This window comes from Neovison vison, chromosome 6, assembly GCF_020171115.1.
Source record: "Neovison vison isolate M4711 chromosome 6, ASM_NN_V1, whole genome shotgun sequence".
In the NCBI taxonomy this organism is placed as follows: Eukaryota; Metazoa; Chordata; class Mammalia; order Carnivora; family Mustelidae; genus Neogale; species Neogale vison.
In genome coordinates, this window is record NC_058096.1 from 15,472,249 (window position 1) to 15,495,559 (window position 23,311).

The 23,311-nt window shown below is 37.4% G+C and overlaps 1 protein-coding gene across 2 annotated transcripts in view; it reads left to right on the forward strand.

Moving 5' to 3' along the window:
• The window catches only part of LTN1 (listerin E3 ubiquitin protein ligase 1), a 67,189-nt gene that overhangs the window by 39,485 nt on the left and 4,393 nt on the right, over window positions 1-23,311 (forward strand). Inside the window, exons 20-27 of one of the 2 annotated variants that reach the window (XM_044251060.1) lie at window positions 8,696-8,831; window positions 9,035-9,179; window positions 10,263-10,476; window positions 10,932-11,169; window positions 11,484-11,558; window positions 13,740-13,926; window positions 21,556-21,727; window positions 22,793-23,013. In XM_044251060.1, the coding sequence (XP_044106995.1) occupies window positions 8,696-8,831; window positions 9,035-9,179; window positions 10,263-10,476; window positions 10,932-11,169; window positions 11,484-11,558; window positions 13,740-13,926; window positions 21,556-21,727; window positions 22,793-23,013 (1,388 nt within the window). The remainder of the gene's footprint in view (window positions 1-8,695; window positions 8,832-9,034; window positions 9,180-10,262; window positions 10,477-10,931; window positions 11,170-11,483; window positions 11,559-13,739; window positions 13,927-21,555; window positions 21,728-22,792; window positions 23,014-23,311) is intronic. The other variant, XM_044251061.1, reaches the window with a different exon arrangement.

Sequence of the window (23,311 nt, forward strand, 5' to 3'; positions counted from 1 at the left end):
GACATCAGGAAGTGTGATACGTCCTGCTTTGTTCTTTCACAGGATTTCTTTGGCTATTCAGGGTCTTTCATGGTTCTTTATACATTTTAAGAGTGTTTTCTCTGCTTCTGTAAAAAATGCCAGTGGAATTTCACATAGGGATTTCATTGAATCTATGGATGGCTTTTGGTAGTATCGATATTTTTAACAATATTCTTCCAATCCATGACATGGAATACCTTTTTACTTATTTGTGTCTTCCATTTGTGTCTTTGATGTCTTTCATTAATGTCTTGTAGTTTTCAATGTAGAGAAATCTTTCGTTTTCTTAAATTTATTTCTAAGGGGTTTTTTATGCCATTGTAAATGGGATTTCTTTCTTTTTTTTTTTTTTTTTCAGAATATTTGTTGCTGTTGTATAGAAATGTTACTGATTTTTTAAAAAGATTTTATTTATTTATTTGACAGAGAGAGAGAGATCACAAGTAGGCAGAGAGGCAGGCAGAGAGGAGGAAGCAGGCTCCCCATGGAGCAGAAAGCCTGATGCAGGGCTCGATCCCAGGACGCTGAGATCATGACCTGAGCCAAAGGCAGAGGCTTAACCCACTGAGCCACCCAGGCACCCCGAAATGTTACTGATTTTTGTATGTTCATTTTGTATCCTGCAACTTGACTGAATTCCCTGATCTAATACTTTTTTACTTGAGTCTTTAGGATTTTTTCTTTATATTATATCAGGTCATCTGAAAAGAGACAATTTTCTTTCCTCCTTTCCATTTCTGGTACATTTTATTTCTATTTCTTGCCTGGTTGTTTTAGATAGGACTTCTAGTACTATGTTGAACAGGAATGATAAGAGCAGGCATTGTTGTCTTGTTCCTAATCTTAGAGGAAAAGCTTTTAGCCTCTCAGCATTGAGTATGATGTTAGCTGTAGGCTTGTGATTTATGGACTTTGTTATAGTGTGATATGTTATTTCTATACCTAATCTGTTAAAATTTTTCATTATGAATGAATGTTGAATTTTGTCCAATGCTTTTCTCTGTGTGTACTGAGATGATCATATGATTCCTTTCTTTCATTTTATTAATGTGATGCATCACATTGATTTGCATTTATTGAACCATCTTTGCATTCCAGGGATAAATCCCCCTTGGTCATGGTGAATGATCTTTTTAATGTGCTACTGTATTCAGTTTGTTAGTATATTATTAAGGTTTTCATCTATATTCATTAGGGCATTTGCCTGTAGTTTTCTTTTCTAGTAGTCTCTTTTTCTAGTTTTGGTATCAGGATAATGCTGGCCTTATAAAAGCAGTTTGGGAGTATTCCCTCCCCTTCAGTTTTTTTGGAAGAGTTTAAGAAAGATTAATGTTGGTTCTTCTTTAAATATTTGGTGAAATTTACCAGTCAAGCCATCTGGCTCTGGGTTTTTCTTCATTAGATTTTTCATTGGTGATTCAGTTTCCTTATTAGTAATTAGTCTATTCAGATTTTGTTTCTTCCTGAGTCAATCTTGGCAAATTGTATGTTTCCGAGAGTTTTTCTGCTTCTCCGAGGTTGTCCAGTTTGTTGGCATATTGTTGTTCAACAGTAGCCTCTTACAATCTTTGGAATTAACCAGGTGATACCAGTTGTAATTTCTCCTTTTTCATTTTTAGTTTTGTTGATAGGAGTCCTTTCTCTTTTTTTATTCCCCTGGTTAGTCTAGATAAGGATTTGTCATTTTTGTTCAAAAACCATCTCTTTGTTTAATCTTTTTTTAATAATTTTTCTATTCTCTGTTTCATTTATTTCTGCTCTAATCTTTATTTTTTTCTTTCTTCTGCTGACTTTAGGCTCACTTTATTCTTTTGCTAGCTCCTTAAGGCATAGAGTTAAGTAGTTTATATGGGGATCTTTTTTGCTTCTTAGTGTAGGCATTTATTACTGTGAACTTCCCTGTTAGCTGCATTTGCTGCATCCCGCAACTTCTGGTATGTTGTGTTTCCGATGCTTCTGGTATGTTGTGTTTCCATTTTTGTTTATCTCAAAAATGTTTTAGTTCCCCTTTATTTTCTTCTTTGATCCATTGGTTGCTTAGGGGAGTGTAGTTTAATTTCCTTGTGAATTTTTAATTTTTCACTTGTTACTGATTTCTAGTTTCTTGCCATTATAGTCAGAGAAAGTACTTGATATGACTTCAGGTTTTTTGAATTTGCTGATTGTTTTGTTGTCTAGTCTATGGTTTATCTTAGGAAGTGGTCCTTGTGTGCTTGAGAAGAATCTGCATTCTGCTGTTGGATAGAATGGAAGCAAAAATGTTCTAAATATTATCAACATAGGAATATAAGATGTAATTTTGTTTTAGTAAGTACATATATATTGTTTAGGATGTAGGAGTCTTTTCTTCTGTTTATGTCTGTTAGGTCCATTTGATCTATAGTATATTTAAGTCCACTGTTTGCTTATGGATTTTTTGGATAATCTATCTTCATTTTTGAAAGTGCAGTATAAAATTTCCAACTATTACTGTATCATTATTTCTCCTTTTAATTCTGTTCGTTTTTGTTTTACATATTTAGGTGCTCCAATGTTGAATGCATAAATATTTACAATTATAATATCTTTTCGATACACTGAACTTTCATCATATTATAACCATCTTTGTTGCCTTTTACCGTTTTTAAAGTCTGTTTTGTCTAAGTAAAGGCACATCACATTTTATTGCCTTTTGCTTTATTATACTTTGCAGATATGGTGTTTTTTTCCTTTTTATAAATTGGAAGTTTATGGTAACCGTGCATCAAGCAAGTTTGTCACCTCCATTTTTCCAACAGCACTTGTTTACTTCAGGTTTTTATATTTTGGTAATTAAAATATTTCAAACTTTTTCATTATTACTGTATTTTTTCTGGTGATGTGTGAGTAGTGATCTTTGATATTACTGTTGTAATTGTTTTGGGGTGCCATAGGCTATGCCCATGTAAGATAGCTAACTTAATAAGTTGTGGTGTGTTCTGACTATTCTATCAAACTGGTCATTCCCCTGTCTGTCTCCCTCTCCTTAGGCTTGCATAGTCCAGGCCAATTAATAACTCTATAGTGGCCTCTGTGTGTTCAAGTGAAAGGAACAGTCACATGTCTCACATTTTAAATCAAAGGCTAGAAATGATTAAACTTAGTGAGAAAGTCGTGTTGAAAGTGAAGATAGTTTTGAAAGGTAGACCCGTCATGCCAAATAGCTAAGTTGTGAATGCAGAGGAAAAGTTCTTGAAGGAAATGAAAATTGTTCTCCATTGAACACAAAAATGATAGGGAAGCAAAACAGCCATACTGCTGATGTGGACGTTTTAGTGGTTTTGATAGAAGGTTAAGCCAGCTACTACATTCCCTGTAGGTCCTAACTTTCTTCAGTTCGAAGAAGGCTAAATGAGGTGAAGAAGCTTCAGAAAAGAAGTTTGAAGCTAGGAGAGGTGGATTCATGAGGTTTAAGGAAAGATACCATCTCTGTAACATAACAGTGCAAGGTGAAGCAGTAAATCCTGACACATAAGCTGTAGCAAGTTATCCAGAAGAACTAGCTAAGGTAATTAATGAAAGTGGCTACACTAATGATAGGTTTTCAATGTAAATGAAACAGCCTCTACTCAAGGATACCATTTAAGACTTTCATAGAGGAAAAAGTCAATGGCTGGCTTCAAAGAATAAGCTGATTCTCTTGTTAGGGACTGATGCAGCTTATGGCTTTAAATTGGCGTCATTCCTCATTTACCATTGTTGTTGCAGTTCACATTTTAAAAATATTGTATAATTAGTAGCAAATTTTTAAGTTATGGTTATTTTTACTAATTTTTTTAAAAGATTTTAAAATTTTATTTTAGAGTAAGATTACAAGTGGGGGGAAGAGCAAAGGGAGAGAATCCTGAGCAGACTCTTCACTGAGCTTAGAGCTTGATGCAGGGCTCAGTCCCATTACCCATGAAACCATGACCCAAGTTGAAATCAAGAGTCAGATGCCCAACCAACTGAGTCACCCAGGAACCTCTATTTTTACTATATTAAGACAATATATATTTTATTTATTTATTTTTGAAGAGAGAGAAAGTGCATGCATACATGCCCAGGAGTGCCAGTGTGTGGGCAGAGGGAAAGCAGGAGAGAAAATCTTAAAACAAGTTCCATGCTCAACACAGAGCCTGATGTGGGGCTCATGACCCTGAGATCACGATCTGAGCCAAAATCAGTAATCGGAGGCCTAACTGACTGAGACTCCCAGGCAGACTCCTAGGCTTAATTTTACTATATTTTTTAAAAACTTTAAACTAGAGTTGTGAGTTATATACCACAGTTACCATATTGTAGAATCCAACTACGACTATATATTTACCATTACCAATGAGATTTATACCTTTTAATATTTTTATGTAGCTAACTAGTATTCTTTTATTTCTACTCAAAAAACTCCCTTTAGCATTTTTTGTAAAGTAGGTCTGGTGGTAATGAACTACCTTAGCTTTTATTTTGCCCAGGAAAGTTTTTATCCCTTATCCCTCCTGTATTTCTGAAGGACAGCTTTGCCAGGTATAGAATTCTTTCATTATTTTAAATATGTCATCCCATTCTCTCCTGGTCTGAAAAGTTTCTGTTGAGAAATTCGCTGATACTCTTATGAGGGTTCCCATGTACATAAATTTTTGCTTGTGCTGCTCTTAAAATTCTTTTTTTGTCTTTGACTTTTGACATTTTAATTATGACTCAGTGTAGCCCTGTTCACATTCAGTTTATTCCCAAGTAATTATCCTTATGGATCTAGATGTCCATTTCTCTACAGGATCAGAAAGTTTTCAACCATGATTGTTTTAAATATACTTTCTGTCCCTTTCTCTTCTCCTGGAATTACCGTAATGTGAATTTTTTTTTCATTGCATCCCACAATTTCTGTAGGCTTTCTTTTTCTTTTTGCCCCAGTGTTTATCCGCAAAGTCTCTGATTCTTCTGCATGGTTGAGTCTCCTTTTGAAATGTTTGAATTCAGTTCAGTTACTGTATTTTTCAACTCCCAAGATTTCTCTTTTTTTTTTTTTTTTTGATAGCTGCAGTTTCCTTATCAAACTTCTCAATTTGTTCATGCATTGTTCCTAATTTTGCTTAGTTTCTTTTCTTGTAGTTTTCCAAACTTCTTTAAGAGAATTATTCTGAATTCTTTGTCTGACAATTTATACATTTTCCTATTTTTAGGATCAATTATTAGAGTTTTACTATCCTTTGATGTCATATTTATCTGATTATTTGTGATCCTTTATTCCTTACTTTAGTATCTGCACGTTTGATTGTCCTTCTCTTCCAAACGTTAGTAATTTATGGGTTTGTTTGCAGAGAGAGTTCTTTACTGGTCAGCTCAGTTTGGGTTTTTAGGTGTGTCTGCTGGTAATGTTCTTGTGCAAGTAGGGCCTGTTATCACAGTCTGTTTTGGGGCAAATGAGCTCTGAGGAAGTGGGGTGGAGTGGCAGGGGAAGGCTAACATTGGATAAGGCCGCTAGCTTGGTTCAGTAGTTGCCTGGGTTCTCTGGTTGGACTCACTAGATAGTTAGGACTGGGTACTGTATTCATTGGTGGATTGGTCTACGAATTAGCTTCCCTGCCCTTGCAGGGAAGCAGGACGGATTCCAGAATCTGTACAGCTCATTGTTTGGGGACTAGAATTGGCAAGAGTGTGCACAATTCCCTTGTCAGGTGATGCTCTGCAAATGGGGGAAGCCATGGGTTGTGCTCACTATTCAAGAGCCACGGGACACAGGGCTGTTGGTTGGACTGTGGAGCTTCCTGTGTGCTCTGGTTAGGTGCTCTGGTCAGGCAGACTAAAGGTTGTATTTGGTGATGAGTGGGGCTACAAATTAGACTTCCTGCCTGGGCACAGTGGCAGAAGGAGGTCTAACACCAGTAAAGCTCTTTGTTGTCTAAACTCAAGTAGAACTGCATCCCAAGTTCCTTGACTGAAGAGGGCCACTAGCTTTGATCTGCACTCTATCAGCTCTGCCCGCCCGCCTCTTGGTTGTAGTGCCGTTGTGCTGCAGAGCTTTCAGGAATTTTTGCTAGCCCTTCTGGTCAGATGGCCTGGAAGACTCTCCACAATGTGTGGGGCTCTGTCTCAGCTCCCTTGCCTGGGTGGGAGGGCAGGGGCTGGGAGTGATCCTCAGCTTTGTCTGTGAATTAATCACTCTGCCCATGTGAAGCAGGGGAAGCGCCAATGTGTGGTACTGACTTTGCTCTGGAGTGATTATACCTGCTCAGCTGCCTCTTGGCTTGAGTGCTATGGGGTCACACAGCTTTCAGGAATTTTCTCCAGCCCTCTGGTCTCATGGGGCGGGAAGATGCTCCACAGTGTGTGTGGATGGGGGTGTGGCTCAGCTCCTTACCTGGGAGTGGGTAAACTGGGCTTTAGGGCTGTCACAACTCCTCCTGTAAGGATCAGAATCAGGAAGGTCTGCACCGTGCTGTGTTCACTGGTCAGTAGTGTGCCCCAGTCTAGGTTGTCCAGATAAGCAAAGCCACTGGTCGAGATTATTACTGGGCACTGCAAGTATGAACTTGCTCTTCCAAGATCTGTGTGCTGATTGTTAAAAGCACTTCATCCATTCTTTGACAAAGTCAGATGCCCAGTGGCTGAGCCCTGCAAATTTCCCAGAAATCACAGTGCTGTAAGATCAAAATAGGAGCTCCCACAAGTGACTCACAATAATGGGGGTGTATGCTGGTTTCCCATCTGGGTTCTCTTTTCCTACTGAAGGAACCAGAGTCTCACAGGGGACTTCTCCACATGGTGCTGCCCTGTCCAGGGGAGGGACAGTGCAGTCAGTGTATAGCTGCTTCTCTTACCTTCCTATTGCATTCTGTCTTGGTCTCAATGATGATAAGGGGGTGTTTCAGCCTCACCCCTATAGGAGTCTCAGTGATACCTTGTTCTTGAATAAGAACAAGTTGTTAGTTGTTTTTCTTGTGAGGGGGAGCAAAGTTAAGAACAACTTATATCGCCATCTTAGTGATGTCTCTCCTCTTCTATACTTTTTTACCACTTTGTGCCTTAGCTAGAGTACCTCTTTGCTACTCTTTCAGACTTGTTTATCTTTTGGTAAATCCTGGTTCAGACGACAGCTTTGGGAAGCCCACCCTCCCTTCCTTCCTTCCTTTGATAAATCCCAGTTCAGACAGCAGGTTTGGGAAGCGCCTCCCACACTCCCTCCCTCCCTTCCTTCCTTTTGTAAGATTTATTCATTTATTCGAGAGAGTGAGCAAGTAGGGGAAGGGGCAGAGGTAGAGAATAGCCAAGCAGACTCCCACCGAATGTGGAGCCCAGCTCGGGGCTTGATCCTACAAGCGCTCTTCTGACTCAACCTAGATGAAGATAGTTGTTTCCTTTTCTGGCCTCCCATTCTTTGCCACATTATATTGTAATTTGTTTTTAAGTCTCCTAGTACTACTGGATGAGTCCCTTCAGGGACTTGATTTTGCTCATCTTTCCCCAGCATCTAGCAGTGCACCTGGTATTATTTATTCATACTCATTTAGTCAGTCAAAATAAATGTCTGTATCTTAGAGATTGTACTAGGAGGAGGTATACAGTGATAAGTAAAACAAACAAGGTTCCTTTGTGGAGCTTACTTTCTCTTGAGATAACAGTAAATAAGTGACAAATATTAGTGCTGTAAAGGCAACAGGCGCAAGATAATTGAGACCAGAGAAATGCAGAGGGCTATACTTCATGCATGTGGGGATTATGCAGAGTGGAGGCACTATTGAAGCTGAGCCTTGAAGAATAAGAAGGAACCAAGGATTCTTAAGAGCAGTGAGTCTATGAGAGCTTTCCAGACACGGTATGCCTATTGAGTGAATGTATGAATTATGGAACAATATATTGTTTTCCATCTTTATTTAACTTTATATTCTAGCAATGTTTTTTGTATGTTATGTTTGTTTTTATTTGAGAGGTGGGTATACTGAATGAATCCTATACTAAAGAAGCCAAGAATAAAAAACGAAACCAAAATAACCCAGCACGGTTAGTTTAAAGCACAATTTCGTCTACTCACCCCACCTGCACCCGCACCCCCACCCCCACCGCCACTCCCTTTTCTGTGTTAAGTGCTTGGTACAGAGACAAGGTCTCTGCCCTGTGAGCTTACACACTTATTTATTGACTCTTTCATGTAAGTCCTTTTTAGAATTCTTAACCAGGACATTTTTGGAGAAGGTTTTTGACTTATTTCAAAATAGACTATTTTTTATAGTAGCAATACAATTTTTTTTCTGTTTTTTTTTTTCATTATCTTTCTTCTTTCTTTTCTTTTTTTTAGTCTGTTGCACACAATTTAACAATATGATACAAGAAATGAGTTGGTAGCTTACCATTCTATATATCATTCACTATATATTCTATATAGTGATTGATTTTTCTTGAATTTTCCCATTTATAGTAATTATAATGCTTAATGATTTGCACTAGAATTGCTTTTCCTCATTCGAATTTCATATCGAAAGAAAAGAATTCTTCTTTTTAACATTAGCGTGGTTTAAGAGAACAATCATCCCTATTTTTTTGTCAAAAACCTGTTTTATCAGAAACAAAGCAATAATTTCTGCATCTATAAGACGAGACTTTGGTTTAAAGGCAGTGTGTATAGATAGGTGTGGGTGTGTATGTGTGTGCATTTTAATTTTCATTTTGAATTTTACTTTAGGAGGTTTTGGACATCTTGCCATTTTCAATTCTTGCCTGCAAACCAGAAGCATAGATGATGGGGAGCTACTACATGGTATATTAAAAATTCTGATATCCTGGAAGAAAGATCATGAAGATGTTTTTCTTTTCAGTTGGTAGGTGATATTTTATGCTGGGTCTCCCCCTCCCCATTACAATGTGTATCCGGATTGTGTACCTTATAGTCACAGTTTTGTACAGTAATAGGATAATAAACATTTAAGTCAGCCTTTTATAAGTATATAAGATTTAAAATAAAATCATTTCTAATTGAATGTCCATATGATTCTTTCATGTTTTGTTTTTGTCCTTATCACAGTAATCTGTCAGAAGTAAGTCCAGAGATACTAGGTGTAAATATAGAAATAATCCGGTTCCTTTCCCTGTTTCTGAAATACTGCTCATCTCCTTTGGCAGAGAGTGAATGGGACTTCATCATGTGCTCCATGTTGGCTTGGTTGGAGGTAAATTAACCCGATATATCAGCACCTCTCTTAGGTCTTCATGCATATTTGAATACTAGAACCAATTACTGATCTTACTTTTTAAGAAATTATTGTAATTCGCTCTTCGGCGAACATCGAAACACTTTATAGATGTATTCCTCACCAGTTACTATTTGATAGAATACTGAAGTGATAGAGGTTTGATATCTGCCAGTATCATTCAGTGACCGAATCTTCTGCTATTAAAGTGTTCTCTCCACTAGCTCATTTTAATATAATATTTTAGCACAGCCATTGGAGGGCTTATCTTTCATGATCAGTTTTTTTTTAATCTTTTTGGCTCTTAATTAAATTATTAAAATGAACTGTGTCAGGAATACATTGAAGACTAAACAAATTCAGAGGGAATCAATGTTCTTTTTATGACACAAAGCAAGTATAATATTTGTGGGCTCTAATGGCAGCAGACCATTGGGATTGAATTGGTCTGAATTTCTGCTTTGTTTTTATTAGCTGTGTGGCTTAGGGTGTTCAGACTTGATCTACTTGAACCTCAGTGTCCTTATTTTATTTTTTATTTTTTTAAAAGATTTTATTTATCTTAGATAGAGAGAGTGTGAGCAGCGGAGAGGGGCAAAGGGAGAAGAGGAGAGAATCTCAAGCAGGCTCCCTGCCAAGCACAGAGCCTGACTCAAGGCTTAGTCTCATGACCTGAACCTAAGTTAAGAGTTGAACATTGAACTGACTAAGCCATCCAAACACCACCAGTGTCCTTATTTTAAAATAACTTAATAATGCCCAATTAGTAGGGCTTCTGAGAAGATTATAAATATGTTTTTCTATATTTCACTTGGTAAATGGTAATTGATATTTTCTTTCATAGTTTTAGAAATAGAATTTCAGAATAAATGGATTGATTCTAATTCTTAGTACTTAATTTTTTTTAAGTTATTTTAATGTAAAACGTATAAATGTCTCCTGAGATTCTACACTTCAGCTGCTTTTTATTTTAAAATTTAGAGAACTGAGAGAGTTTTCTTTATTGCCTTGATTTGTGGTGTGCTGGCAGATGTCTTACGTGTTTCATTTTTGTTTCTTCAGACAACAAATGAAAATCAGGCATTGTATTCTGTTCCACTTGTACAACTGTTTGCCTGTGTCAGCTGTGATTTGGCCTGTGAGCTCAGTGCTTTTTTTGATTCTGCAACTCCGGATACCATTGGCAATCTCCCTGTAAATCTAATCAGTGAATGGAAAGAATTTTTTTCCCAAGGCATCCACAGTTTGCTTTTACCTCTTTTGGTGACTGCTACAGGCAAGTGAAGGGGGAATCGAAGTGGAATTCATTGCAAATGACTAGTTGTAAAAGTCAAAACAAAAACTTAGGCTGCTTAAGTCAAACAGGACAGAATAGTAAAGTAAAAAACCTGAGAGGAAGCGTGGCATCTGAGAAGCATCATATACGCTTCTGACAAAAATTGAAAACTAGCAAAGTATCCAAAGACTTGCAAGTTAAAATGGTAGTAATTCAGATAACCTGAAGAGGTTATTTATAACTCAGGCTCCTCTCCTTTTTAAGGATGAGGTGGTAGAAGTTATGACTACTGTTTAAGGTTACATTAAATGGTTTCTAGCTAGGACTATTAAATTAAAATACTAATTTGTCAGTTTTTTATTTCATTTTCTTAAATGACATTTGACCGTGAATCAGTCAAGTTCTATTATTCACTTTGTTTTGGGATGTGCATGTTTCTTTCCTTTTTTTATCAGAAGAAAGTGAAGATAAATCTGAAACATCCTTTCAGAATGCAATGCTGAAGCCCATGTGTGAAACATTAACATATATCCCAAAGGACCAGCTGTTGAGTCAAAAACTCCCTTCAAGATTGGTTGCTGGCCAAAAAACAAACTTACCAGAGTATCTCCAGACTTTGTTAAATACATTGGCCCCATTACTCCTCTACAGAGCTCGGCCTGTGCAAATTGCTGTTTACCATATGCTATACAAGTAAGAATTCTTCCAATTGAATCAATGTTGTAATGGTTCCAAAAACAAAATATATAGAGTATATATTTAACTTGGTCATTAAAAAAAAAAGTAAACTTAACCATACATTTTAGTAACAGGGATGCCAAATTTTGGATCATTTAGGTCACTGTTCTCTATACACAGTTTACTTTTAGATAGTCCTGGACACAGGTGATTATTTCAGGAAACAATCATTTAAAAATATACTCATTACAAAGTGAGTATTGGTCTTTCTGCTCTTAAGCATGTGAACAGTTTAATGTTATATAATATGACATTTATTCTGACTGCAGATTGATGCCTGAATTACCACAATATGATCAGGATAATCTAAAGTCATATGGAGATGAAGAAGAAGAACCAGCCTTGTAAGTTTTTTAAGTAATTTGTTTTATTAAATTCTTATAATCTATCTCCTTACAATAACTTCAGAAGATGGATAAACACAAAAGCTCTAAATTTAGAGTATATATTCATTTAATAGGTCATTTAAAGTCATCTGTAAGATAAAAATGAAAGTTGGAGTCCAGCCACAAAGAAAGTTTCTCTCATTAATTGTTCCTAAATCATATTTTCAGTTTGGTACTATTTAGCAGAGCTTTCATTGACCACATGGTAGCTGTGGAAAGAGTATGTCAATTCAGATATCTATTTGGCACCTACTTTGTGTAAAGTTTTAAATGCTGAGGAGAGAATATGGTGTTTAGTAATTATTCTTACTCATAAGGAGCTTATCATCTACTATAGACAACATTACTCTGTAATGGAAGACAGTGTGTGGCAAGTGCTATGGAAAAAGATACATAGCCTTCTCGGGGAACACAACTCCATGCACTGGAAGAGAAGACTTTTTTTTTTTTTTTTCCCCAATTTATTTATTTTCAGAAAAACAGTATTCATTATTTTTTCACCACACCCAGTGCTCCATGCAAGCCGTGCCCTCCATAATACCTACCACCTGGTACCCCAACCTCCCACCCCTCCGCCACTTCAAACCCCTCAGATTGTTTTTCAGAGTCCATAGTCTGTCATGGTTCACCACCCCTTCCAATTTACCCAAAAGCACATACCCTCCCCAATGTCCATAACCCTACCCCCCTTCTCCCAACCCCCCTCCCCCCAGCAACCCACAGTTTGTTTCGTGAGATTAAGAGTCACTTATGAGAAGACTTTTTTTTTGAGGAAGAGACATTTATGCTGCATCTGTCAAGTTAGGTAGCACTTCAGTAGGGCAGGGAAGACTATAAATTAAGGGAATACCATGTTTTAAGGCATGAATTTGAGGATGTGACAGAAGTGTCAAGTAGTTCCCACTTAACATATTTTTTATTGTCTATGTGTTCCTCTACGGGAATAGAAGCTCTGTAAAGTCAGGAATTACTGTCTTTTGTTCCCGACTGTATTCATAGCATTCAGAATGGTCCCTGGCCTAACGCAGACTCATGAATACTGCTCATTTGTTTAATGAAAGGATGAATGAATGAGTATGTATGGAGTAGGTGGGGAAGGTATAGTGAAAAATAAAGCTGGATGGGTACCTAAGATAATGAAGGGCCTTACAAATTACATTTTCTGGGATTTAGGGCATTATTTGGTAGAAGATAGGAAAAGTACCAGCTCATTCTGGCTATAGTATGAATCATAAATTATAGAAGAATCACACAGAGGTGGAGACTATTCTAGAAACAGTAACAGTGCATGAAGGGCAACACGGAGATAGAGAGATACCTAAACTGGTATTTGTAAAATTCAGTGACTGTTGGTATTTAATAGAGAAGGGGTGGTACTGGGATAGTGGTGTTGAAGGTAAAAATCCAAGGGCAGAAGCTTGAAGACCTGTGTTTATGGGCTGGAAAAAGGAAGCCACAAGAGAAGCGTTGCAGAGGTGAAAGGGAAAGAACTGAGCTACAGTGTCAGAGTTTGACAGGATATACACAAGTTCACTTTTGGAGACTCTCTCAAGTTCATCTGAATGATAATGAGTAGAGTAGTTCAGTAAAGAAGAAGATTTATTTACATTGTCGTAAGTTAATATGAATATTGAATTTACTTCCCTGAAAAGACATACAGTCTTATTATTATTATTTTTTTTTTTTACCTTTTATAGGGATCTGGTAGGACCCCATATCTTTCGTCATTCCCCTGACTAGCTGAGGGTCTTGAGATTAATCATTAAGCCTCTCTGGGTGTGTGATTATTTTTTCGTCCATAAACAGGTTGAAATATATGTTTTCTAAAAGCGTCTTCAAGTGCTAACAGGTAGAGCTTAGGTTTTGTAGTATTTTTCACATATATTTTAAATGTATAACTGAAAAATATTTTACATATTTATGAATATAACATTTGTTTTATGTTTATATATGTTAATGTATTTGTAATTAAATATCTTTAATTAGCAGAGTTAAAACTGGATCTGTAAGGGGGGAGTTTTAAAATGATTTTTGGAAAATAGAAAGATTTTTCTAAAATGCTTAAAGTTCATACATGCTTTTAGTTTTTTAAGGAGTAAGTTATGAAGAAAATTGTGGTGTTTAATCATTGATTCATAGGTCACCACCGGCAGCGTTGATGTCTCTTCTTAGCACTCAAGAGGACTTGCTAGAAAATGTTTTGGGGTGTATTCCTGTTGGACAGATAGTTACTATTAAGCCACTGAGTGAAGACTTCTGCTATGTTCTGGGATACCTTCTCACCTGGAAATTAATACTCACTTTCTTCAAAGCTGCTTCATCTCAGGTAAATAAATATGTGATAACTTTTGATAGTTCTGTCCTCTGTGTGTTTCTGTTACTATTCTAAATCCTTTGTTTCCCCTCTTTTTGAAAAAAAAAAGGGAAATGCCTCTCATTTTAATCTAATCTTTTCTGGCTAACTTCAGACATTCTGCTCTTTCTGTCCCTTAACTTCCTTATCCTCCCCTCCTTCCCCACACGCACGTGCACAGACACAGGTTTTTGCAAAAGTTATCTCTGGAATGTGCTGGAGTTAATTTTTTTCTAACTGAATGTAGCTACCAAGGCTTTTTAGTGCAGGAAACAAGATTTATATAAATCTTGTATTACCATATAATATAATATAATATATAAATATATAATATATAATAATATATATAATAATATATATTATATATATAATATATTATATATATAATATATATAATATAATATATAAATCTTTGTATTACCATAATAATAATTCCAAAGAAATTGGCTCTTGCTGGTTCCCCCCCCACCCCCACCGTGGTCAACTTCTGACCCTATGGAGATTTCAGTTAATAAATGATTGCGGGGGTGCCTAGGTGGCTCAGTGGGTTAAAGCCTCTGCCTTAAGCTCAGGTCATGATCCCAGGGTCCAGGATCCCAGGGTCCCAGCCCCGCCCCTCCACTGGGCTCTCTGCTTGGCAGGGAGCCTGTTTCCTCCTCTCTCTGCCTGCTTGTGATCTCTCTCTGTCAAATAAATAAATAAAATCTTTTAAAAAAATACATCATTGGGAATTTATCTTATTTGAGAATCAGTGTTTAGAGCCAGATTTGTGAAATGCTACCTATGTAATTCAAACAGTTAATCTCCAAGTGGTTAAGAAAAAAAAAAAAATCCTAAAATAATTATTTTGCCCAAATTATTCTAGCAGCCACTAGATGTCTCTGTTGTCTCATGTTTAGGAAGAAAGACCTCAATGTCTCGGAAGAAAGCTGGAACACTGGAAAAATTTCCAGGTTTTTTCTTTTCTTTTCTTTTTCTTTAGGCAGATCCCCACTTAGAAAGTTCCAATTAAATGTTGATTGAATCAGTTAAATAAACTGATGGGTTTTTTAATATAAACAATGGCTTTTTTTGACAGGTTAATGCAATAAAGGTTTATTACCTTACATTTAAGTTGTGATTAAATATGGCAATCATTTCCAATGTGATTTTTCAGGATTCCTAAGTTATAACTTATGTTGTTGCTAATAACTCATACCTTGGTACAAATAAATGAACATGAATGCATTTTTGCATTCATATATCTAAAGGAAAGATGAAATTACAGAGGCAGCGATGATCTAGGCCAGCCACTTATGTTTGTGACTTGAGTTCGTTGTATTTGTTGGTGATCTATTTCAAGTAATCCTTTTGGGGCTTTCATATTTGTTTCTTACAATATTGTTGATCTCTAAAAAATTACAGCAAAGTGAGCCTTCCATGTGTAAGAGTTTTCTTTTTATCATCTTACATTCAGAGATTTAGAGAATGTCCATGCGTCACTTTTTCCAGAATTGGGGTACAGCAGCATTTAGTGAGCCTGGAACTTGAACTGAACTTTGATAGTTAAACCAGAATAACTCAGTTAATAGCCTAATTAGATAAATCCTAAAGCAAACAATTTTTTTTAAAGATTTTTTTTTTTTAATATCTCAGAGAGAGAGAGAGCACAAGCAGAGGGAGAGGCAGGCATGCACTGAGCAGGGAGCCCACACAGGACTCGATCCAAGGCCCTGGGATCATGTCCTGAGCCGAAGGCAGATGCTCAACTGATTGAGGTGCCCAGGCGTCCTGCAAATGGAATTTTTTAAAAAGCACTGTAATTGGTCCTAAATTTGGGCCTTTTAAAAACCTTTTTCTTAGGAAAATCAACAACTACTAGTGAATCAGATTGAATTGGAACAAAGCCATGAGCTTCGTGTTTCATAGCTTTACTAATAATATGCTTTTCACATACTATCAAATTTACTTATTTAAAGTCTGCTGTTTGGTGTTTGTGCCATATGCACAGAATTGTGCAAATATCACTACTTTCTAATTTTAGAACATTTTCAACATCTGAAAAAAAAGAAACCTTTACCCATTTGCAGTCAGTTCCCATTTCCTTTCAGACCCTCCAGCCCCTGGCAGCCACTATTCTGTGTTCTGACTCTATGGATTTGCCTCTTGTGAACATTTCATATATGTGGTCTTTTGTGTCTGGCATATTTCACTTAGCATAATGTTTTCAAATTCATGCATGTTATGGCATATATCCATACTACATTCCTTTTTATGGCTGAATAATATTCCACCATATGATGAGTATACCACATTTTGTTTGTTTGTTTTTTTAAAGATTTTATTTATTTACTTGACAGAGAGAGATCACAGGTAGGCAGAGAGGCAGGCAGAGAGAGAGAGGAGGAAGCAGGCTCCCCACTGAGCAGAGAGCCCGATGCGGGGCTTGATCCCAGGACCCTGAGATCATGACCTGAGCTGAAGGCAGCGGCTTAACCCACTGAGCCACCCAGGCGCCCTCCACATTTTGTTTATTCATTTATCCATTGATGGACATTTAGGTTGTTTTGATTTTTTGGTTGTTGTGAATAAAGCTACTGTGAACATTGTATATGGATTTTTGGGTGGACATATATTTTCATTTCTCTTGTATTGTATGCCTAGGGGATTTCTGGGTAATATACATGTGTTTTTAAAAGTCCATTGATTTTTTTTTTTTTTAAGATTTTATTTAAATTCCAGTTTGTTAACTTACAGTGTAATAGTAGTTTCAGGAGTAGATAGAATTTAGTGATTCATCACTTAAATATAATACCCAGCGCTCTCACAAATACCCTCCTTAATACCTGTCACCCATTTAGCCCATCACCCTACCCATCTCCGCTCTAGCAACCCTCAGTTTGTTCTTTATAGTTAAGAGTTTCGTGGGGTGCCTGGGTGACTCAGTCAGTTAAGCGTCTGCCTTCCGCTTAGGTCGTGTTCTGGAGTCCAGGGATTGAGCCCTGCGTTGTGCTTCCTCCTCACTCGGGAGTCTGTTCATCGATCTCCCTCTGCCCTGCTCATGCGCTCTCTCTCAAATAAATAAATAAATAAATTTTAAAAAATAAATAATAAAATAATTCTGTAGTTTCCCATTTAAAAAAATTTTTTTAAAAAGATTTTATGTATTTACTTGACAGAGAGAGAGATCACAGGTAGGCAGAGAGAGAAGGAGAGGAAGCAGGCTCTCCGCTGAACAGAGAGCCCGATGCGGGGCTCCATCCCAGGACCCTGAGATCATGATCTGAGCCTAAGGCAGAGGCTTAACCCACTGAGCCACCAGGTGCCCCCCCCTTTTTAAAAGATTTTATTTATTTATTTGAGAGAGAGCATGAGTGAGGGGAAGGGCAGAGAGAGAAGCAGACTCCCCGTGGAGCTGGGAAGCCCGATGCGGGACCCGATCCCGGGACTCCAGGATCATGACTTGAGCCGAAGGCAGTTGTCCAACCAACTGAGCCACCCAGGCGTCCCTGTAGTTTCCCATTTAAAAAAAAAAATTTTTCGGGGCGCCTGGGTGGCTCAGTGGGTTAAAGCCTCTGCCTTAAGCTCAGGTCATGATCTCAGGGTCCTGGGATTGAGCCCCACATCGGGCTCTCTGCTCAGCAGGAAGCCTGCTCCCCCCCCTCGCCCCCCGCCTGCCTTTCTGCCTACTTGTGATCTCTGTCTGTCAAATAAATAAAATCTTTAAAAAAAAAATTTCTTGAGGCACCTGGGTGGCTCAGTCAGTTAAGCGTCTGCCTTCAGCTAAGGTCATGATCGCGGGATCCGAGGATTGAGACCCACATTCTCCCTTTCCCCTTGTTCCTCCCCACTGCTCATGCTTTCTCTCTGTCAAAGAAAAAAAATCTTCTAATGGTTTGTCTGTCTTTCTTTTCCCTCTATGTTCATCAGTTTTGTTTCTTAAATTCCACATTTGAGTGAGATCATATGGTATTCGTCTTTCTCTGACTTACTTTGCTTAGCATTATACTCTCTAGCTTCACCTATGTTGCTGCAAATGGCAAGATTTCATTTTTCTTGATGACTGAGTAATATCCCATTGTATATATATGCCACATCTTCTTTATCCATTCATCAGTTGACGGACATTTGGGCTCCTTCCATAATTTGGTTATTGTAGATAGTATTGCTGTAAGCATCAGGGTACATGTACCCCTTCCAATCTGTATATTTGTATCTTTTGGGTAAATATCAGTAGTGCTGGATCGTAGGGTAGTTTTATTTATTTACTTATTTTAATGGAATGCAACAGTACTTTGGTTATTTCAGTGCTGCAGGTCAGTTGATCTGTGCCACCCACAACAGACCTATTTTTCTTTGAAGATTACCTGACATTTTTTTGTTAATGTTACTGTTTTTTGGTAGGCTCTACGCTCAACATGGGGCTTGAACTCAACCCTTAGATCAGGGATTGTGTGTTCTACTGACGGAACCAGCTAGTCATCCCAGGGTAGTTCTATATTATCTCTTTTGAGGAACCTCCATACTGTTTTCCAGAATGGCTGTACAGTTTGCATTCCCACCAGCAGTATAAGAGGGTTCCTTTTTTTGCGCGTCTTTGCCAACTTGTTTCTTGTGTTTTTGATTTTTGCCATTCTGACAGGTGTGAGATGGTATGTCATTGTAGTTTTGATTTGCATTTCCCTGATGATGAGTGATACTGATAATCTTTTTGTGTGTCTGTTGGCCATCTGTATGTCTTCTTTGGAAGAATGTCTATTTATGTCTTCTGCCCATTTTTTCAACTGGATTATTTTTGTTTTTTGGCTGTTGAGTTTTATAAGTTCTTCGTATATTTTGGATACTAACCTTTATCAAAAAAATCCATTGATATGTATCATTAGTTTTGTTTTGTTTTTTTTCTTTTCTTTTTTTTTTAATTTATTTTTTATTTATTTTCAGCATAACAGTATTATTTTTTCACCACACCCAGTGCTCCATGCAATCCGTGCCCTCTCTAATAGCCACCACCTGGTTCCCCCAACCTCCCACCCCCCACCCCTTCAAAACCCTCAGATTGTTTTCAGAGTCCATAGTCTCTCATGGTTCACCTCCCCTTCCAATTTCCCCCAACTCCCTTCTCCTCTCCAACTCCCCATGTCCTCCATGCTATTTGTTATGCTCCACAAATAAGTGAAACCATATGATAATTGACTCTCTCTGCTTGACCGATTAGTTTTTAAAAATTCTACTTCCAACTTTTTTTTTTTTTTAATTCAGACTTAGGAGGTGGGAGAATAATTCAATGAAAAGTCATGTACCTTTTTCCTAGAGTCATAGATACTTAATGTTACTACCTTTGAAGATTTACTTATTTATTTTTGGAGAGAGAGAGCGCATATAGTAGGGAGAGGGAGGAGAAAGAGAATCTCATGCATACTGAGCAGGGAGCCTAACACGGGGCTTGATCTCATGACTCTTGAGATCATGACTTGAGCTGAAACCAAGTTGGACGCCCAACCCACTGAGCAACCCAAGCATCCTAATGTTGGTACCTTTGTACATGTTTTCTCTGTATTTACTTTTTTCTGCTGATCTATTTGAAAGTTGCAGACTCATGATGCATTACAGAAAGTATTTAAACATGTGTCTCCTAAGAACAAAGACATGTTTCTATAAAAATGTATTGATATAGTTATTATACACAAATTTAATTTTAATGCAATATCTAATTTGTATTCAGATATTTTTGGTTGTCCCTATAATGTCCTTTATGGTTTTGTTCCCTCTCTGTTGAGGATTTGATCAAGGATCATGTTTGTCATTTTTCTTTAACCCATAATTTCCCTTTCTTTTCTTTATTGTCACTGAGGTTAGTTATTTTGTAGACTCTCTTAGGATGTGGATTTGTCTGATTGTTTCCTCATGATCAGTTTCTGGTTAATTTTCAGCAAGAGTACTTACTGCGTGGTGGTGACGTGTCCTCAGTGTGTCACCTCAGGAAGCATAGCATGTTTGTGTCCTTTATTGGTAATAGTAAGTTTGGTTACTCAGAAAGGTGGTGCCCTCCAGATTTCTCCATTGCTAGGTACTTTGATCAACATATTTTATTTTATTTTTTTAAAGATTTTTATTTATTTATTTGACAGACAGAGATCATAAGTAGACAGAGAGGCAGGTACAGAGAGAGAGAGGGAAGCAGGCTCCCCGCTGAGTAGAGAGCCCGATGTGGGGCTCTATCCTAGGATCCTGGGATCATGACATGAGCTGAAGGCAGAGGCTTAACCCAGTGAGCCACCCAGGCGCCCCTGATCAACATATTTTAAAAATAAATTCTGTATCCTGTGACTTGATACTTGTATTTGAGCATTTGTAGTGTTTAGAAAATGGTGTCTTACACCAAGATAGGAAATATATGCTTTAGTGGGAAGAATGATTTAAAAACCTGTAGATATACTAAAGAGTTGCAAAGTAAATGTGAACATATAAAAAGTGGGTTATTGAGGAACGAGTTCTAAGGCACACAGATGCCTGTAGTGCGCCTAGTGGTACCAGACTTTCCTATGTCTTAAAATTGTATTTTAATCCCTGTACAGTTAGTGTATAGTATCGTATTCGTTGTAGGTGTACAATATAGTGATCATTAAGTCTGTACATCACCCAGTGCTCGTCACAACAGGTGCCCTCCCTAATCCCCATCACCTGTTTCACCCACCTCTCACCCACCTCTCCTCTGGTAACCATCAGTGTTTGTCTCTGTAGTTGAGAATCTGTTTTTTTGGTTTGTTCCTTTTTTTTTTCCTTTGTTTTCTTAAATTCCACATATGACTGAAATCATATGGTATTTGTCTTTCTCTGACTTATTTTACAAGCTTTTCCTATTTTTTAAAAAAAGAACCAGAAATCCATATACTTTTTTAAAGATTTATTTATTTTGAGAGAGAGAGTTTATGTTTGCGCTTGTGGGAATGAGTGGAGGGCAAAGGGAGAGATTCTCCAGACTCCCCACTGAGTGGGAGCCTGACGCAGGACTCAGTCCAGTGACTCATGAGATCATGACTTGAGCCAAAGCCAAGAATTGGACACTTACCTGACTGAGCTGCCCAGGCGCCCCAGAAATCCATATTTTTGACTGAAATCCTGCTTTACAAAACGACCCTAAGACATTTTGGACTACTAGTTTGTGCTCTCTTTTCTAAAGGGATGCTGGAGTGTTTGATACAGGGTGAGGTCAGCCATAAAAGAATTAGTTTTAAGCAGAACTACTGTAAGATTAAGGACTATGGTGCAGAAGGGGTATGTGGAAAACTTGGGAAGAGAGGGAGCAAATCATTTGTGGGAGTAGATTATCTTAGAGAAAGCAGAGGTGAACTTTTTAACAAGGAGATAGTTTGAGAACGATGTTAGAATATGTCTGATAGTGAGAAGATAGTGAAAACTGCTGTTTATGAAGAAAGGGAACAGTGCCATCAGCTGACTTGTTTGGAAAGTAAGAATGTGGCATATATTTTGTAGTACTCTTCCATGTAATTCTAAGTCTTCAAATTAATACCTTTTTCATTGTGTTCTTGTGCTATCTGTTGTGCTTTGATTCGTTCTTCTCACTGACTTGGTTTATAACAAAAATTCTTTACTCTCCACCAGCTTCGGGCACTGTACTCAATGTACCTCCGAAAAACAAAAAGTTTGAATAAATTGCTCTATCACCTGTTCAGGCTTATGCCAGAAAATCCAACTTATGCAGAGACCGCTGTTGAGCTCTCAAATAAGGATCCTAAAACATTCTTTACGGAAGAGCTCCAGTTGAGTATTAGAGGTCAGTATGATGTGTGTTTGTGTTCTTTCTGGGAGACTAGGTCCAGATTAGGTTGTATTTATTATGCTGTACTCTCCAGAGTTTGGAGAGTAACCCAAACATGTGTCCTGGCTATGAGAAGGTTGAACTGCACGATTTTCCATATTTGTCTAAATAGGACATGCAGTTAAATCTTGTGTGAAGGGTAAGAAATGTATACATTTTTGAAGCTTTGTTTGTTGAGACTGTTATCATTTGTTCTGTAAGCAAATATTCGTTAGGTGATAATGTTTTGTAGGCCTGTAAATAAGTAGTCTTCAGTTGGGGAAACGGAGATGAGTAAAATTTATTTCCTTCACTCCAGGAGCTCAGATTTTAGCTCAGGGGATAAACATGCATGCATCTAGTTGTACTTCAGAGTTTTAAGTGGCTTCCTTAGAATTGAAATTTTTTAAATGTATTGGAGATGTGAGGAGGGTACTATGTCTTGCGAGTACTGAGACGGATATTCTGGGATTTTTGTGTAACACATCAGTGAGGTCTGGGGAAAGTATAGGGACCAAACTCCTTTTCATAATTTATAAGAAGACAGTCTTTAAATTTTTCCTTTTTTTTGTTTAAAGTTAATTTATTTATAATCTCTATACCCAATGTGGGATTCAGACTCATGACCTGGAGATTGTGATTTGCATGCTTCACCGACTGAGCCAGACAGGCACCCCTAAATTTTTCTTGCTTTTTATTTAGCTTCTTTTCCTACTCCCTGGGTGTAGGGGGTTGGGGTTGTCCTTTTTAAGATATGTATGTTCCCCTTTTTTGTGATCTAGCTTGTGAGATAGAGAGTGCTATGTCTAGGCAGATTTTTCAGTGTCATTTGGGATCTTCTTTCTTTTCACTTCTTTTTGCCATTCCAGTGATTCATTTTGAATGTGTGAGAGAAAGTGAATATTCTAGAGTTGTGGATTCTTCAGTATATTTGTTTTTTGATCTCTAGCTCCTAGTGTTAAGGAATTAAAAATGATTTTCTGGTCTGTTATTCTGTGTAAGAAATACATGTTACTAATTAAGAATTTGTTTTTTCCTCAGAAACATCAACTCTTCCCTACCATATCCCACACTTGGCTTGTTCAGTCTATCATATGACATTAAAAGACTTGCCTGCCATGGTTAGGCTATGGTGGAATAGTAGTGAGAAGCGTGTTTTCAATATCGTAGATAGATTTACAAGCAAGTATGTCAGCAATGTTCTTTCCTTTCAAGAAATTTCTTCCGTGCAAACAAGTACACAACTATTTAATGGCATGACGGTTAGTATTATATTGAATTTTGTCCAGAAAAGTTGTTTGAATACTGGTTATGTCTATCATTTGTAGTGAGTATCATCACAATATTAACCGTTGGTTCAGAATTTACAGAAGTTGTCTACTTTATTTTCTGATTCTTGGGTATCAAGTCTTAGTGTATAGATTGAAACAATGTTATAATTTCATTTATTCCCATCAAAGTTTTTGGACATTCATTAATTCGTTCAAAATATATATTGGAATACCTGTAGATTCCAGACACTGTGTGTCAGTCACTTGGGAAATGGACAGTTTAGAGGTC